The sequence below is a fragment of the Protopterus annectens genome, chromosome 13.part0 (genome assembly GCF_019279795.1).
Source record: "Protopterus annectens isolate FY-2018-M chromosome 13.part0, PAN1.0, whole genome shotgun sequence".
Lineage (NCBI taxonomy): Eukaryota > Metazoa > Chordata > Ceratodontiformes > Protopteridae > Protopterus > Protopterus annectens.
Window position 1 is genome coordinate 687,333,758 of NC_056747.1, and position 19,380 is coordinate 687,353,137.

A 19,380-nucleotide genomic window follows, 5' to 3' on the forward strand; every position below is an offset into this window, starting at 1 on the left:
GTATGCTGAGCTTCACCTAAACACTCCTTGCGTAGTGTAGGGCATAAAGGGGACGTTCAGGTGTACCATTATCAGAAAATCTTTGCTGCCAGCCTGAACACTATTTTTAGCAGTCGGTCTGTTTGCCTCCACCTGTTTTTTATGCCGTTTTTTTCTGTATGTTGGAATTCTGATGATTCCTCCTTTGGTTCTTTTTCTGTTTTTTTTTTTTTTTTTTTTTGTGCTGTTTAGGGTTTGATGTAATCTAGGAAGGGTAAATGCCAGTTTGGGAGACAGACTCCACATAAAGACTGCCACGATAAGTGCCTTTTTTGCTTAGGAGCTTCTCACGACCATGTCTTGTTCAATTTGTCAGCCATTTGTCCTGAAAACCCATCATAGTATAATTTCTTCCCTTTCCTTGTATCTTGAGAAAGCATCTTAAGCTACTTGCTAAAGATACTATGGATGGAACTTCTTGCACCGAGGGTCAGCCATCAGGAAAGAAGAAGTTGAAAAAGGTAAGACCGGAATCTTCCACTGTCCATCCTCTGCCAAGTGTTTCGAGGTTATTACAAACACAGAGACTCACCTGGTTGTGTTGTTAGATTCTAGATTCCTCTGCCACGTCTGGGTTTGAGGCTGGTGAGGATCTGGCAGGCAGCACATCTGATGAGGCTTTGCAGGCGTCCGTTTTCAGTGTTCAGGGGGAGCCATGGTTGATTGTTTCCAAGGGGTCTTGGGGGTTCCGTAGCTTCTTCTTGGGAAAGAAGTTCCTACTACAGTTGTGGAATGCTGTCCTGCGTCAGGGCCTTCTCAGTTTTCTAGGATGGACATCCCCTTAAAAAAAAAAACAGAAAACAAAGCATGTTTCTTCTGCTCCTAGTGATCCACAAACTGAGTAGCAGGCCTTTTACTCAGGGATTATTTAATGTTTTGCAGTTGTTAAGGCCTCCTCATGGGGTTTCAGTTCCTGCTCCTCCTTGGTCCTCTTCTTTACCTAAAAGGCCCAGGGAATTGAATTCTTCTGAGGAAGTGTTGGATTCTATTGAAGAATCCTTTACTTATTCTACCCAGATTCCTTCTCCTTTGGACTACGGTTCTGAGGAGGAGGAATCTAATAGTCCAGATACTCCTCCTGAGGAAATTTCCTTTGGGGACACATTCTCTAGAATGATGGAATTTTTTTAAGTGGGATTGTACCAGGTTTCTGATATCCATAACTGGTACTATGAGTTACTGCAGATGGAATCTCCTAAACCTGTGGCTATTCCTCCTGTCTTGGCTGCTTTACTGGAAGTTTTTTCCAGTGCCTCTAAAGTGCCTGATTCTCTGCCCTCTACTCCCAAGAAGTCTAATAAGTTTTACAGAGTGCCTGAGGATTGTCCCTTTTTGTTCACATGTCCTGTTGCTGACCCTTCCTTCTGTGGTGTTTGTAGCTTCTGATAAGGCATCTCAATTGCTTCCTTCGACCAAGTTACTGCTTTCTGACAAGGACAGCAGAACCATGGACAGGCTAGGTAAGAAAGTTTATACTTCTACCCTAGCTTTTAGTGCTATTAATTATCAGACCCATATATCTAGGTATGTGTTGGCTCTTTCTCAGGCTTGTCAGCTTTTTTCTGATCTTCCAGATTCTGAGAGTAAATCTTCTGCTCTTTCCTTGCTAGGGACTTCCTCTCAAGTAATTCATCATTCTATCAAACATAGTTATGATGCAGCAGATGCCTGTTCTAATGATGCTGTTTTTGGTTTAGTAATGAGGAGGTACTCTTGGCTTAGGCTTCAACCTTTTACCTGGTGATATTAAGGTTAAGTTGATGGATGCTCTCCTCGATAATAAACTTTTGTTTGGGGAAGCGGCTGCTGGTTTGATTAAGTCTCTTCAGGACAAGGGGAAGGCCTTACAGGAAGTTTAAACATGTCTTTGTTTTTCCTGTGCCTAACTTCCAGAGAAACTACCCTTCTAAGCTAGTGTTTGTTCATAGGCAATCTTCCCTTCCTCCCAAAGGTAAAAAGGGTGGTAAACAGGCTCCTCCTGCTAAGGCCATTCAGACTGCAGTGATTTCTAAAGTTTTCATTTCCTGACAAACCAGGTGCTATCTGACTATCCACCTGTTCCCAGCCACATTCCTTTTTCTCTTCACCTTTCTCTTTCTCTTCTTGTTTGGCTTCGATTTACCCAGGATTCTAGGGTTCTGTCAGTCATTCATCAGGGGTTTTTCATGGTGTAGATTTCCCATCCTCCTTTTATGGGCATTCCTCGGCCCCCTCAGAAACAACTTCCTTTTTTCCCCAGAGGTTCTTCGAAATCTCTTGTCTCAGGGTACTATTCAAGAGGTGCCCGTGTCCCAAAGGGGGAACGGGTTTTATTCGAGAATGTTTCTAGTGCCCAGAAAAGAAGGTACTTGTAGACGGAGTCTAGATGTCTCTTAACTAAACCCTTTTCTGATGGTGCCTTCCTTTCTGATGTTCAGACCCTTTTTCCACTCTTGCTCCCTCAGGCCTTTCTAGTGTCACTGGATCTCAAGGATGCCTTTGTCCATTTTCCGATTGATCCTCTCTTCAGGAAATTTTTGCGTTTTTTATTTTGCTTCCTGGCATTTTCAGTTCTGTGCTTTGTACTTTGGCATTTCTACTGCCTCAAGGGTGTTCACCAAATGCTTTGCTCCTATGATTGCTTTTTGCAGGCTTCAAGGGATGCAAATATTTCCTTACTTGGATGACCTGCTGATTCAGGCATCCTCCCCAGAGGTCCTTTTGCAAAATCTTCATTTTACCATTTCTCTTCGTCAGAGTGTGGGGCTCATGATAAACTAAGTCTCAGGATCGTGTCTTTCTGGGTTGCAGGATTCAGAGATGCCAATGCTGGCATTCCTGCCTCCTCCAAAAGCCTTAACTCTCATTTCTTACTTTCAAACTCCTCTTCCACTGGCCTTAATTACAGCCAGGGTGTTTCTGAGAGCTCTGGGGTTCATGGCTTCCACCATTCTGATGCTTCCTCTAGCTAAATTCTGCATTAGGATGTTCCAGTGGTTTCTGAAGTCAGTGTGGCTTCAACATGCGCATCCTCTAGACTTTACAGTTCCTCTTCTCCCTTGTCTCAAAAAGGAACTTCTGTGGTGGAATCAGCAGTTGTCTCTGAATCCAGGGCTCCCTTTTCATCCTCCTCTTCCCTCTCAGGATCCATTCACAGACGCTTCAGGTGTGTGATGGGGAGCAACATTTGGCTGCCTGAATGCTCCGGGAGTGTGGTCACCTCATAAGCAGAAGGAGCACATCAGTGTCAAAGAGATGAGAGCTCTTATGCTGGCTATTCAGGCCTTTCATCCTCTTTTTCTCTCCAAGGCGCCTCAAGGTATTCACAAACAATACCACAGCTATGCAGTATATCAACAAGCAGGGGGGCGCAAGATCTTACCTTCTTTGCTGGCTGGCAGTTCTGGAATGGGATCTGGCTATCAAGTATTAAGTGACTCTTCAGGCAGTTTATAATCCTTCAGATCAGAACATTGTGGCAGACACTCTGAGCAAGTCCTTCACTCAGTCCCAGGAATGGATGCTTCAAAGGGATGTGTTGCTGGATATTGTTCACCAATGGGGTACTCCTCAAGTAGATCTCTTTGCCTCCCCTCTGAACAGATGACTTCCTCTGTTTTGTGCCAGAGTCTCAGGTCCTCAGGTATGGAAAGTGGATGCCCTCTCATTTTCTTGGAAGCGGATGTTTCTTTATGCATTCCCTCCCCTTCCTCTCATTCCGAGAGACCTGTTCAAGATTCAACAGGATGCTCCCAAAATCTTGTTGTTGACTCCCTTTTGGTTGTGACAGCACTGGTTCTCTCTACTTCTGCATCTAGCCAAGGGCAATCATCACAAGTTACCTCACAGGATGGATCTACTCACACAAGACAAGGGATCTCTCATCCATCCCCACCTGTCCACTCTCCAACTGACACTGTTGGTGATAGGGTTTTGATCCCTCATAGATACCTTTTTTTTCCTGAGGATGTGCTGCAAGTTCTGCAGGAGGCCAGGAAACCTTCTTATCTAAATGGAAGAGGTTTTCTATTTGGTCTCTTTCTCATGACCTGGACCCACTTACTGTCGATTTTCCTTTGGTTTTCTCTTATTTTTGTGAATTGCTCAATGCTTGTTTGGCCTTTTCTTCTATGAAAGCTTACTTATCAGCTCTTTCTGATTGTCTGCCTTTAGCTCCCTGTTGGCTTCTAGATTTGAGGCTGAGATATTTCTTCAAGGTGTCCTTTAATATTAGACCTCTCAGGAAGCCTGTTCCTCCTCCCTGGGATCTTAATTTCATTCTGGAGAAACTGACTCGGGCTCCTTTTGAGCTTGCTGTTTCAACTTCCTTGCAACATTGTTCTTGGAAGACTTTTTGTTAGCTCTTCCTTCTGCCAGATGGGTGTCTGAGTTGCAAGCCCTTATGGCTTGTCTGCCTTTTTTTGATGTTTCATGAGGACAGGGCATCCTTCTGTACTAATCCTCTTTTTATGCCCGAGGTAGTTAAAGAATTGTCACTTAATCAGTTTATTAATTTGCCTAGTTTTTTTCCCCTTTCTGCAATCTGACAGTGAGAGGGTGCTGTATACCTTAGACATGCATAGACAGCTCAGATATTTGTATAAGACTAAAGCCATCAGAAAATAATCTGATCATTTTTTTTCTTTTCATCCTAGGTCTTTAGGATTGGCTGTTTCCAAGCAAACTATTTCTACTTGGATTTCAAAGGCTATTTCTTTTTATTACACTTTTCATGGCGACAGCCTTCCTTCCTTCCTTCTGTAAAAGCTAATTCTATTAGAGCTGTGGCTTCTTCTGGTGCCTTTTTCAAGGGCTCAGACATTAATTCTGTTGAAGCAGCTACTTGGACTTCTGTGCATACTTTTACCAAACATTACAAGTTGGATTATATCTCCAGAGCTAGAGATGGTTTTGCTAATGCCATTCTTCATGGTTTCTTAGAGGGCTCTACTACTGCTTCCTCCTCCCAAATTTCTTCTTTAGCTTTGGCACTCTCCCATCAGTTATGAATATTGCAGCGGTGAATGTAAGGACATAGTACGGGCGGCCATGGTGGTGCAGCAGTTAACATTGCCGCATCACAGCAAGAGGTTCTCCAGTTCGATTCTCGGCTGGGGTGCCTTCTGTGCGAAGTCTGCATGTCCTCCCTGTGGTCGCGTGGGTTTCCTCCCACATCCCAAAGATATGCTGTAGGTGGATTGGACACTCTAAATTGGCCCTAGGTGTGTGTGTGTGCATGTGTGTGTCTTCTGTGGAAGGTTGGGCGCCGGGCTGGCAACTCGACACCGTAAAACTCCACTGCCAATCATGAGCAGACAGGTGATCCGCTGTGGCGACCCCTAACTGGGAAAAGCCGAAAGAAGAATGTAAGGACATAGTACAGTTATGTAAAATCTTACCATAATGGTAGATGTCCTTGCTTTCACCACTGCAGTGTTCACTCCCTCCCTCCATCCCCCTTGTTTCTTTTTTCTTCTTCTTCTTCTTGGATGTGCAGGTTCTCCTTGGACCGCTGTTCCTACTGAGGCCATCAGTGCTGAGGATGGTGCACGTAAAAGTCACCTTTATGCTCTACTGGTATTTGAGGAGTGTTTAGGTGATGTTCAACATACCTTAAAGCAACTGTAGGCTTTGTAGACTGGCCGGACGATGGGCTTCATGGCAGGGAATCCATAAGTTATGAATATTGCAGCTGTAAAGGCAAGGACATCTATCGTTATGGTTAAGATTTCACACAGCTGTACTTTTGGAGGCTTAGTGTACTTAAAGTTAACTGATCCCTGGTTACTTTAACTGCCCCAAGGAAAATGTACATCTGCTGTGATAAGTAGCTTTCAGCAGGTAATCAAAGGCCCTTAAGCTTTAGAGACAAAAGCACTTCCGCAGTACTGCACAATGTCACAGAAGCATAACACTCCACTTATATAATTTATACAATGTAGTTCTAAAAGAGCATGTCTAACAGTGTAACAGAACAAACAAATCTTATATCTCTCTTTCCTTATCTTACCATATCTTATTTAATATTGTGTTTTGCCTAGTAAGCTTGCATGGCTGCAACAGGAGATATGTAGTGAAATAAGTTTTGATATACACATGTAATAATTATGTATAATAATGGGTGAATATCATGTATACAATGGCAAAATAAAATGTATGAGGAGATAAACTGAATGGGTGAGCAAAGCCTCTTCTTCTTTTGGCTTTTCCCGGTTAGGAGTCGCCACAGCAAAAGTAAGAAATGGTAAGTACCATTTCTATTTTAAATAGAAATAACAGAACAAACAAACTGTGAAGGAAATATTGCAGTGCATGATATGAAGGGGAACTATAAAACACCAAAAAATAGTTGTTTTATTTAAGATGCACTATTGCTGTTAAAAAGTAGCATTTTACTGCACTTAGCTTTTTGATAGGAACTATAGTGTTACTACTTTGTGTTTTCCAGTAGGACATAAAAGGGGAGGACTGAAGAGGAAGTAGGTTGTTTTTAGGAAAAGTTTCTAAGGCTGCTTATTTCTGGTTACTGCTTTTGGAGTCTGTGACAGGAAGGCTGAATTACGATGACATCCACGTTGCTTAGGATTCTGTGTATTCATGTTTACTATTAAAATGAGAGAAGTTTTAGAAAAAGAACTGGCTCACTGAGGAAAATCTTAAACATGCTGAGTTGTTCTACATTTCTGCTCCTCATTCTGTCTCACAGCCCCCTGGATTTGTACTTAAAACAGAACAAACAGACCAAGGTAAGGCAGTTTCTATTCTGTTTTGTGCTTTACTACATTACATCCTAGCTTGCTTTGCATGTATTACTTTCTGTGTTTATGAATATCCCTGCTCTGCCTGCAGTTTATCTTGTTTCATCACCCAGCTCTATAAAACTCTGGTGTGTGTAAGACGGGAGTTGTATGCTGCATTTGCATTTTTGTTGCTGCAGTTTTGGTGAGGGCTGTATCACTATGTGTTTTCTGGAGTTAATTCATCATTTTATGGCTGATTAGGGATACATTTCAATTTCCCCAATGGATGTTGTTGGCTGGAAATGCAGGCTCTTATAATGGCAAAATGGATTATGAGAGGCAATTCTCACAGATGCAGCCTGATAATAATACTATTTTGTAGTGGTAAGAAGAGAAATGTGCTGGAACTGGCATCAGTTTCTCACAGCTGTTGGGAGATGATGCAAATGACCCCCCACCAATATTTCCAGCGCATTGTAGGTGAATTTTTATTTGAAAAGGCTGTGCCATAGGAAATGTGTTGCCTTTCTCCATTGATTTGTTTCTCTAGTGTAAAAAGTTATTTTGGACTGAGTAGACCTTTATTTGGAAACACATTGGGAGGCAAACTGCTTTGTAAACAGAGAAAAAAATTATGGTGGAATTATTGATAAACTGCTTATCAAATGCTTAATTTGTTTTTGCTGATGAAATTCCACCTTGCACTCCCATATGTTTAACACAGAAGTAGCTCCCGGATCTGCTTTACTGTGAACAATTGTTTTTATACTTATGTAGTTTATAGTTGACAATCGCACAGCCAAACATCACTATGGGAATCCTCAGAATTGTTTAGTAGAAACACAAGCTTTAAGAGTACTGCTATGAGTGTTTGTATGGTGTCACCCCCCCCCCGCTCTATCCTCAAATCTTTGCATCCCTAAATATATTTAAATCTGAGGTCTCGCAATCTTAAAGGGGTTAGAAGAAACTTTCTTGTCCTCACAGTTCCTTGATCTCTGTAAACTCCTATATGCATTTTTAATGTGAAGCTGGTAATAGTCTGACAAAATAAGCTACCCACATTTTCCCCAGCACTGTGCTATTTTCACCATGTGTTACCATGTCCCCATCTATTTGCAGTATGCTTAATGTTGTAATGCATCTGGGTTCCTGGATTATGTTTAACTTTATAATTAATCAGCAGTGCATATTATCTAGTAGTTAAAATTTAAGCATTGTGCAGATGAGAAGGGAATTAAAACCTATCCATAAAGTTTAACTGTTTAAACACAGGCAGAACTTGAGAATATACTTTGTGATGTACAGAAAAGCACAAAGCAAAGTTTTATTAGTAAAAGCAGATGCGGAAATAAAGCATTTGCTAAAACTGTGAAGCATTTTACAAAATACCTCACTTTGTTTTTTTATTTATTAAGGAACTGATTGCTGAAATTACTTTAAGTAGTTTTTAGGATGATATGTGGTACACAGTACAAACTTATAAAACTGGATTATCTCTTTAAAAGAGGTTGTTTTTCCTCTGACATCAGCTATCCTGATTTGTACAGCCCCATTTAATTCCCTTCTTCCCATGGTCTAACCTATTCTTTAGACTGGAGGCTGCCCCTAAGGGATGGAGGACAGGCAAGACACAAAGTCTTATTGTTACTGGACTGTGGAATTATGTAGGACTGCTCTGGTGATGCCAGTGGTGGTAATGGAGTCATCCTCAATAAAGGTCCATTTTCCTGTGTCATTTTAACTCCAGACGCATTTGTGCTTCTGCACAAGTGCCAACCCTGGCTGTGGTACAGATATGCTGCTTGATTGGCCCTCAGCCCCCCATTCTTTGTGCTGACTTGCTGCTATTTTCAGCCTCCACTGTTAGTTTGTTAGAGTACTTGGCTACGACCTTCCCCAAGGGTGGTAGAGGTAGCAGAAGCTTCTTATTGCATTGTTCCTAACTGGTTACTCCAGCACCCAGGCCAGTTAGCAAACCCAGACTTGGGCTCCAATCAAGGTTTTATTCCTCTGCTTCACTGAACCATTTTCCTTTAAAGGAACGTCATTGTAGAATTACAGTGGTATTTAAGTCTCAGAAAGCAAAATTACAAAAAAAAAATGCTTGGCTTTATTCTTTTCCTTTCGTTTGCATCATCCTTGAAATGGAGCCTTTATGAATGGCATCACCTTTAAGTTAAAGATGATCCGTGATATAAGAACAGGAGCAAAGCACACATTGGGGGAATCTTGCATTTTTTTTTTGGTTGGCAATCTGTTGTCGATGTACTGGTACCATTATGGAGCTACTTAAAGCTTGATATGTTTGTCCTGATTTGTTCAGCTTTTACAGAAGTCAGGCATGTGGTTCTGTACAGATCTGGACTCATTGTCCATCTGAATTTTTTTGGATTGAAGTCAATGTGAAGATGCATCCATAAACCGCGATCTATTGCTCATAACATGTGCATGCACATGCCATGGTCTGAGCATTGATAAGAGCCATAGGCGTAGTTATAGGTTCATAGGTTCATACTAGGCTATCTGCCCTGGGGCATTTATAAGCCTAGCCCGATTGTGTTTGGCTTATGCCACCCCTTGATTTGAGTATACTGTGCCCTTTTTAAAGTTTAGTTACTGTGCCTCTGTCTAATAGTGACACGGAAGTAATCCCCAGGACAATCCTACAATCCCCCATCCACTAATCAAGATTCTTCTTGAAGAGTCAGTGAGGTGCTCTGCCTAACATGAATTGGAATTCTATTCCAGAGCGAAGGGAGCCTCTGGGTTATGAATCTGTCCCTCCAGCATGTTCTATTTATTTCTGTGCTGAGGTTCAAGTCCCTCGAGCGCATGGCTCTAAGGGATTTAGATTTACTGAGGTGGAGCATGTCCATTAATTCTGGGTTGGACATAGCTTTATATGTCAGGCATAGATCGCCTCGAAGTAGGCGGTATGCAACTGAATAGAGCTGGAGTTTTTTTAACCGAGCAGCATATGGCATCTGTTTGAATCCCTTGATCCTCCTGGTGAGGTACTTTCGGGGTCTTTCTAATTGCTGCAGGTGTCTGGTATGGTACATCCCAAAGGGGGCATTGTATTCTACGATGGGCCTGATGAGGGATGAATAAAGGGGCACAATTACCTCTCTTGATCTAGATGTGAATCCTTTCATGATGAGGTGGGCTATGTAGAAGGTCTTTCTAGCCACTTTGGCAATGTGGTTGTCAAAGGAGAGATTGCTATCAACTTGGGTCCCCAGATCCCTAATTACTTTCTCTGTACTTAATGAGTTACCACCTATGTGGTAATTTGTGGGCACATTGTTTTTGCCAAAGGGTATGACTATACACTTTTTGGCATTTAGCTTTAGACCATGGCTCTAGCACCAGTTATCCGTCTCTGCAAGACCATTTTGAAGGATGTTTGTGTCAGCTGGAGAGTAGATTATGGCGCCCAGTTTGCAGTCATCTGCGAACTTGGTGAGCCATAGTCCTCCCACGTTGGCCTGTACCTCAGAAAAGTAAATACAGAATAAGAGAGGTCCCAGGACAGAACCTTGTGGGATGCCACTTGTGACCGGTTTCGAGTCTGACATGGCTCCAGCAACTCTGACTCTGTGGGTTCTATCTTTTGAGCCAGTTTGCGACCCATCTTGTGACATAGGGGTTTATATTTAGGCTGGATAGCTTATCTATGATGCCCGAGTGGGGTATTGTGTCAAATGCCTTTGCGAGGTCTAGATAGGCTGTGTGGACTACCTTCCCTTCATCTATGGCCTTGCTGACTGTTTTGAGGAAGTCGACCAGGTTCAAAAGGCAGGATCTGCCCTTGACGAAACCAAATTGGGTAGGATCTAGTGTCTGTAGGTCCCCAATGTCTTTGTTTATGAGTTCCATGATGATCCTCTCCATAGCCTTGCAGACTAGGCTAGTCAGGCTTATGGGGTGATAGTTTCCAGGATCCATAGAGGCGCCACCTTTGTGGAGTGGGACCACTGTTGCTGTACGCCATTCTTTGGGCACATATCCTGTAGTGAGGCTGAGATTGTACAGCAGTTTTACTTGAGGGATTAGTTCTTCTTGGAGTTCATGTAGGTCGCAACCCGGGACGCCATCTGGTCCCATGGAAGCAGTGTTTTTTTGCTTTGGAGAGGGCGGCCTTCACCTGAGCATCAGAAATGTTTGGGAGGCTGCACTCTGCCGGGATAGATACTTGCTCTTTTGGGCGGGAGGGGGTGGAGAAGTTTGCACTGAACCTGTCTGCCAGGATATTGGCGATGTCTGTGGGTTCAGTGTATTTTTTGTCGTTTAGAATCCACTCGGAACAAGTCTGGGAGTTGCATCCCAGGTTCCTAACATAACTGAAAAAAGCCTTATTATTGTCTTTTAGTGTCCTGTGCAATTTTTCTCTCGAAGCTGGCCTTGGAGGATTTTATGAGGGATCGTAATTTTTTGCTAGTACTGATCAGAGATGCCTTCCCTTTTAGGGATTTTGCTCTATCATGTAGGAGCTTCCTACTTCTGTTGTACAGTTTATTTATGGCTGGGGTCCACCAGACTGGACGCCTGCCTTTGGATGATTGGGTCTTGATTTTGTTTGGGATAGCATGATCCATGCATTCCTGGAGATGTCCGTAGAATGCGTTTATATAGGATTCTGCAATTTGGGCCATCCCTGGGGCCTTGAAGGATTCCACTTCAGTTTTGAGAAGTGTGAAGTTCGCTTTTGAGAAGTTTTTCACTGTGGTTTTCTGGGCTGGGGGTGGGGTCGGGATGTGGATATCCAGTGAAATTAATTTATGGTCTGATCTTACCAATGAGGGATATACTTCTGGTATGGAGCATAGAGTCCCCATGTTGGTAATGATCAGGTCTAGTATGTTTTCCCCTCTTGTGGGAGTGGTGACTAGTTGTTCCATAACATTTGAGTTTATAAACTCCAGGAACATTTGGGCTAAGGTGCTGGGGCTTGAGTAATGCTCCCAGTCTATGTTTGGGTAGTTGAAGTCGCCCAATATAATGGTGTTCGGAGAGATCTTCATGTTCTCCAATGTTTTCAGGAAAGCCGAGTGGGATTCCTGACTTTGAGAGGGTGGTCTGTAGGATGCTATAAACTGAAAAGCAGTCTTGCCCACTGTCAGTTGCACATGGATGGTCTCCGATACTTCGTGCAATGCCACTAACCTGGAGGTGTGGATATCCTTGATAAATATGGAAACTCCCCCTCCTTTTATGACCACAACAGCTGCTGGGGATTCGTGGATTCAGAGGCCTGGTTGATAGTGTCTCATTATCATTCTCACACTGGGCAAAAGGGAAGTTCTTCACACTGGTTCTATACTGTGAAGCACCCATCGAACTCTTATAGTGTTAAGAAGAGAACTGGGGTTTACTGTCCTGGTGATGCTCCTCAGGTACGTTTATCAAAATTCTAGCTCTGTCCACAACAAAACTACCATATTAGCTGACTTGCTTCATGAAGTTGATGTGGCTTTTATTGCTGGGGCTTAGCTTGATAACAAATTTGGTCCCATCCTTGCAGCTCTAGTACCCTTAGGGTCTCTGTTATTTAGCATCTGAGGTTAAAACAGATTAGTGGTGCATATATTTGCTCCTGTACCAGGGACATATTCAGTCTTTGGGAACCTTTTTTATTTATGGTCGACCCGATGATGTGAGAATGTTCTGCCCATACATGTCAAGCAGAGTGCCTCCTAGGCCCTCTTCAGAAGGAACCTTGACAATTGGATGGGAGATAGGAAATTCACCTCAGGGATCACGTATTTTCTTTGTGGCTAATAGTAGGGGATTTTAGCATTATGGCTGATGGAAGAATCTGTGGCTCTTGTAAAATAACCCTTTTGTATTATGCTTGAACTTTTGTTTGCTTAGGGGGTTACCTGAGTAACCCATAGATTTTGCTATATGTTGGACTTGGCCATACATTTTTGTGCGGTGAGTAATTTGGTGGTGGAGCCTTTTAACTTCTCCTTTCGGCTTTTCCCGGTTAGGGGTCGCCACAGCAGATCATCTGTCCACTCATGATTGGCAGTGGAGTTTTACGGTTTTGAGTTGCCAGCCCGGCGCCCAACCTTCCACAGAAGTCACACACTCACACCTAGGGCCAGTTTGGAGTGTCCAATCCACCTACTGCATGTTTTTGGGATGTGGGAGGAAACCCACGCGACCACAGGGAGAACATGCAAACTCCTCACAGAAGGCACTCCAGCCAAGAATTGAACCGGAGAATCTCTTGCTGTGAGGCGACAACACTAACCGCTGCACCACAGTGGCCACCCAGCCTTTTAACTTCATATGACCACCAAATTGGCCACTTTTTAGTTAAGTCTTCTGAATGATTCACTGAATTTTGGTTATGTGCAGTGGAAGAGGAAAAGTAAGATTTTTCACTTCTGTATTGCTTGACTAGTTCCATGACTGTAGTGCTGTGAGTTTTGATGAGCTGGTGGGAATTATGATTGGGCTCTCATCTCTTCACCTGACAGTGTTTCTTCAAACTATGCATGTCCTGTCCACCTAGTTCATATGGAAGCCATGGTTTGAGTTTGAGGTCTGGGAGCTTAGGAGGACAGGATGAAGTTGGGAGTAGAAGCAATGCTGTTCTGAATGCTTGATGACCAGCTTGTGATGGATTCTCAATTTTTTGGGTACTATCTAGAGTTGTCCTGGAAGAAAACAGTGTGTCTGCAGTGTGAGATCTCTACAACAGCAAACCAGCTGACTGTTTTCCACACAATGGTCCGGACTGCTTCTCCCCATGGAAAGCGACTGCTTCTCCCCATGGAAAGCTTTATTTCCTGAAGAGTCCTTCATCAGGTCATCAGTCACTCACTTTGCTGTTCATGGTGTTATCAAAGCTTTCTGGTTGTGCATATTTGGCATTCCTTTGAATGAGTTTTCATGGTCTTCAGTATGCATTTTAGTACCTGTGCACTGGTTCTATGCCCAGCGCAGTTGGGTGAAGGTAGAGAAGCCATGAGGCAAGGCCCCAGGGAGGATGGGGTGGGGCTGAAGCAAAAAAAAAAAAAAAAGTCTGTTTTGAAGCAGAAAAAATCCTGCATGTTGTTGTGTCGGTGACTTTGCTGTATGTTGTTCAAGTTTTATTCACTTGCCGAGCCATGCTCATTAAAAATGCAGACTGGTATCCACACTTCTATCTGGTATATTGAAATGCAGAATGACTGATCTTCTTCCACTTATCACAGCAGCCATGAAACTGGGAGTAGACACTCTATTTGTTATATTGGTGTGAGGGTTGTGCCCTGCAAACTGCCTTCATGGCCCCATTAACGGTGAGGAAAGGGAGCAGTATAAAGCCTGTTTTGTCTTAAAGTTTCAAAATTTTGTTAAAAGACCTGCAATTTATTGTAATTGTATGCCTGAGGTTGGAGTAGAGCAATTATATTATTCTTTTACAGTGGGAGTAGGTGAAATCTATGTACTACAGGCCTTTTAGCATGAAAGCAGTGGCAGGGAAAGATGGTCATGGAGAGAATCTGGTAGGAAAGGATGGTTGCTTTCCTATTGAATAAAGATCAGTATACGTTTATAGTCGGAAGGTGGTATTGGGCAAACCTGGTCCACATTTTATAGTTGGGTTAAAGGCGAACATGGAGCACTAGTAGAGTTGGTCTATGGATTCCTTCAAGACATTCACTGTTGTGCACTGGAAACTGGTTGGAAAGGAGGAGGGGTTGGGGTTAGGATTAGGGCAAAGGAATTTTATTGCATTGTGGTTAAATGATGGGATGTGAAAGGTTGTGGTGAGATGGGTGACGTCAGGAATAAGGAAAGTAACCTGCCGTACTCCTAGTTTGGTCATGGGTCCAACACCACCATTTCAGATGTAGCTAAGGGAATACAGAGCAGGGTCAAACTCTTCACTGATGACCCAAAGTTCGGGGTAGTAGTGAAGGATGAGGGAGGATTCAAAGGAAGGATATGGAAATGCATACTGAGTGTGTGTTAAGTTGTCATTTGGTGCTCAGTGTAGAGAAATGCAAAGTACTGCACTCAGCCACATCAATCCTGGTATAGAATGCCCACTGGAGGGAGTGGAATTGATAGCAACAGAGCAGGGAAAGGATGTAGGGTGTGTAGGTCAGAAATAGTAATACAATGTGTGTCTGCCTGCCTGTGTCTGATCTATGAGAGACAGAAAATATACAGTCACATACATACAGGGGTTTCGTTCAGTAGATTGTAGATATAATTGTTTGTTTTCAGCTATGTTCCAATCCAGCGAATGGAAAACTTGTTGCTGAAGTAGCGTAGTTGATTGAACTATGCTGGCTGTGCTCTGTTTTGCATGTGATTGTGTTAGAGGGGATTGGCAAGTTCCCCTTTCCCTGCTGTTGTATGGGCTTGGGTTTAGTCTTTGTAAAGTAATGGAGATGTGGAGAGCAAGGTGGCGCCCCACACAAATGCTGACTGTGTGTGGTCTGGGGTGAGCATCTGGAGTGTACATATATATGCTGGGTCTATATTACAACACCGAACTTTCAAAATGTCGAGTGCTCTAATATCAAACCCTATGAATCGAAACATCGAACATTCAGAACAGCAAATTTTTTCCTAGGGAAAAAATGTTGCTGTTCCAAAACGTATACACACAACACAAGCACACCAAACAAACAGCAATCCACCCACATACACCTGACCCTACACTAAACTAAACTATACATACACCACTAACTATCCACTTACCTTAACCCAAACCCTAATCCTAAGGTCACCTCACCCGCGCCTTGACCCTAACTCACCTACCCCGCCCTAACCCTCAAGTCAACACAATTGCACACTTACCTGACCCGCGCCCTAACCCACCTAACCCTCAACGTCCACACAATCTTACACTTACCTGAACCTGACCCGTAACTTTCCACCACAGCTCTGAAAATACCGAAGCAACATAAACGGACAACCAAATTCTTTCCCTAGGAAATAATTTAGTTTTCTGTTTCTTTGATATTTTCAGCGTTCCCTGAAAACGGGTCGATATTAGAACACTCGACATTTTGAATGTTCGATGTTCTAATATAGACCCTATATGTCAGTATGTTTCAAATGAGTATGCACTGTGACAGGGTGAATGATTTCTTTTTTGATCACCTGTGTTAAAATCACTGTTGCAGTAGGTCATTCATTATGTACTCCTATATAACAGTTGATTTTGCAGTCATTTTTTGCCATAGGGTAGAAGTGGAATCCATCCTGTTCCATTTCCTTTGCAGACTCCATCTGTCAACTGTGAGCTGATGTTGGATCTGTTGGCATTTCCATTCTGTCCTTGAAGACATGGTGCAGTAACCAGGAGTGCATTTGTCAGTTTGAGATGCAGTCTAATTTTTGCATGCTTATGCTGGTTTGAAGGATGCTTCTCAGGGTTATGAATGAGTGCATGAATATTTTCATTCTGCTACTCCGACTCGGCCAATCAGAGCCTCTACTTCTTCATATCTGCTTTTGTAATTTGATTTAAAGCCACATTTGGTACATAGGGTAAGGGTCAGTTGCTGTATTCCAGTGTATGCACTCTATAGCTCCTTGTACGTTTATTGGATGTAAATGGAGTGGAATAAAGCACTCTGAATAAGCAAGTGAGGTATTCATGGAGGTTATTTTTTTCCCTTGTGTTACTTAAAGCCAAGTAGAAGCATTTCTCTTGTGGATGTAAGATGAACCTAGATTTACCTTCACCTTGCATGTTTTAGTTTTCTTTGGAATATCTGTTATGCCCTTTCAGGGAAGGGCCGTCACCCTTTCAAAAAAGTCTCTGTTGCAGCCAGCCCCTTGGCATATCAGCCAGGTGACAAAGTTTTGAGTAGATGCTTCAGCACCTGATTGTGATTATAGGAAAAAATGAACATATGCATCCTGGGGGAGAGGACTGAATTCCTGGCTGGTTTGTTGATGCTTCAGGATAAGCAAAGGCTTGTCTGAAACAGTCAGTGCAACCATGCAGGGAGAATGTGGGCAGTAGCAACCCAAGCTGGTGAAGATGGTACTCAACGTCCCTTGGAAAGAGCACACTTGTACAAGGCTGAGGGACCTAGGTTGTCCCTGCAGTGATGCAGGGGTCAAGGCCATGATCCATGTGCACTCAACTTCTAGGGTGCAGACAAAGGCCCAAGTAACTCACAAGGCTGCCTGAATGATGGCTTCTCTTGGTGGCTTTAGCCTCCCCCATGTGATCCTGGGACAATGGAGCAAATGTCTATAATAATATAATAGAAATATTATTAATGTCAGTGTTACTGAAGTTGCAGCATTCTTTATAGGATTTGGGAGATCAGTACTTACCAGTAGGAGCATATATTGACTTTTCTTATGAGCCCTTCATTTATAGATGCTATTGAAGCGTCCCAGTTAACAATGATTTTTCTTTATTTTGAAGCAGCAGTAACTTGCAGAATTGAAGTTTCTCTTTTAGAACATCATTTTCTTGCTTACTGTTTAGCTAGAGTAACTTGGAAAACCCTGTACAGTATTCCCTGAAGTGAGGGATTTGCTAATGAACAAAAAATGATTTTTGCTTAGGTTGGTGATTCATGACCCAGTTTTAGCCATCTACCATTTATTCTGCTCATCCAGTAAAGATGTAGTAGGAAGGGAATGTTTGTGATCTTGGAGGTACACACTTTGATATTTAATTGTGCTAAGCTATCTGGTCTTTGGTAATGACAGTATTTATAATGTGCTGGTGATGTTTTGTTTTCTGTGTTAATACAAAGTGTTTGGGACCTCTGTATAAGGCAGTAGCAAGTCTACTGGTTCTGTGGCCCCCTCTGCAGTGTTCTGCTTTAAAATGTCTAAGCATAGGGTTGTGTTACTGCAGCTAAATCCTTGTTACATGTAGTTTCAGGTTTTGCTAGCTAGGCTTCACCTCCAAATTCTGATTGGCCTCTGATTAGCCTCCGTTTTAACAAGGCCTTTTGGCACAAGAAATTCATCCAGCCTGCACATTTCTGTTTAACTGATTGTGACCATACCACTCAAAATCTTGCTGCAAGAGCCTTTCCTAAATGTTATCCATTTTATTGACCAGGTATATCCAATTTTAAACAGCCAGTTTATAGTGGAGATCATGTACAAAAGGTTCACGAGAAATACAGAGGAGTAGTTATTTAATATTGTTAATAGTATTGTAAAGTAGTTGCTTTAAAGAGATCTTTATTTTTTTTACATTAATAAGTATTTTGCGCAAAAAAAACCCTAAACAAATAAACCCAAGTATTTTCTCATTATCCAGAGATATAAGGAAATGGGTCTATCATTCACATAAAAGTATTACAGCAATAAATCTCTGATTGGCTCTTTCTTCAAATACACATTTTCTTCACCACAGTCCCCTATTAATCATAATTTTGCCTTCCTACAGTGTCTTGACTTACTAAGTGTAAGGGTGAATACATTATCCTGTAGGACTTGCTATCAGCTAATAATTATACTGTTGGCAAAGAAATGTGGAAAGACTGAGAGGTTCACCTCTTTTTTTTTTTTTTATACAAAATAATTTTATGGAAAATACATTATGGCATTCTTTTCTCACTTTGGATTGCTATTCAAGGGTTTGTAATTGAGTCCCAGCAGTGACTATTGTAAATTCTTCAGCCCGAACAGTTCTCTAAAATGCCCTGTTTTGTTGATAAACTCTTGCATACCTCTGCTGCTCACTGTTACTGTTTGTTAAGATAAGGTGGACACTATCGCGTAGCTTCATTGCGATCAAGGTTGTCTAGGGTATATCCCATTTTATGGTATTCTATCCAGATCTCTGATTGCACCACTCAAATACTTGTTCTACTGCAGTCAGTAATTCCATACCCCACTCTTTCAGCAACAACTGCTAATACTTCTCTTTTTTCACACCTCAGCTGTTTTTTCGTACTTTGTAGATCATCTTCTTTTTTGGGGTAGTGAATACCCTGACATTTATGATGGCATTGTGTTTTTCTTTCAGTAATTCAAGTATCTTAGGAGGTTACTAGGCTAATTGCCCTGGAGCCTTTTTCAGCCTAGCCATTCATGCCCCAGTTTTCCCAATTACCAATGCCCATGGGCTGAATGGCTTTGGTATATGCCTATGACTTAGAACATCTACAAATTACCCCTGTCCATAAGGACCAAAGGCGACGAGCTAGGTGTGAATTTGCGGTTTCCCATCCATTGGTCTAGTATGTGCTTGTATAGGCTTAGGGAAGAGCTCTGTTTCACATGAATGGAGAGTCTGTTCCAGAGAAGGTGTAATCTCTGAAACACATGCCTGTCCCTCCAACATGTTTTGTTTGTCACAGACTAGGTTTAGGTCCTTAGATCGGGTATTCCTAGTGTTCTTTATTTTGCAAATGTGTAGCAGATCCATCATGGCTGGATCAGAGAATTCCTTGTAGGCTAGGCATAGATTGCCCCTCAGTAGTCCTCAGGAGACCGAATACAGGGACAAAGCTTTGAGATGGTCCACATAAGACCTGTATTATTTACACCCTGTTTTCTTTGAGTTGGGGAAACACTGTGGCCACTCCAGTTGTTGCAAATGCCTGATCAGGTACATGCCAAAGGGTGTACTGTACTCTATTGTTGGTCTGATGAAGGCTGAGTATAGTGGGATTATGAT

At 42.4% G+C, this 19,380-nt stretch overlaps 1 protein-coding gene across 2 annotated transcripts in view; it reads left to right on the forward strand.

Moving 5' to 3' along the window:
* Window positions 1-19,380, forward strand: part of OVCA2 (OVCA2 serine hydrolase domain containing) — a 64,618-nt gene that overhangs the window by 15,262 nt on the left and 29,976 nt on the right. The window contains exon 2 of one of the 2 annotated variants that reach the window (XM_044054373.1): window positions 6,725-6,764. The exons of the other annotated variant lie outside the window; for it this stretch is intronic. Coding sequence (XP_043910308.1) covers window positions 6,725-6,764 — 40 coding nt within the window. The remainder of the gene's footprint in view (window positions 1-6,724; window positions 6,765-19,380) is intronic. 2 annotated transcript variants of the gene reach the window in all.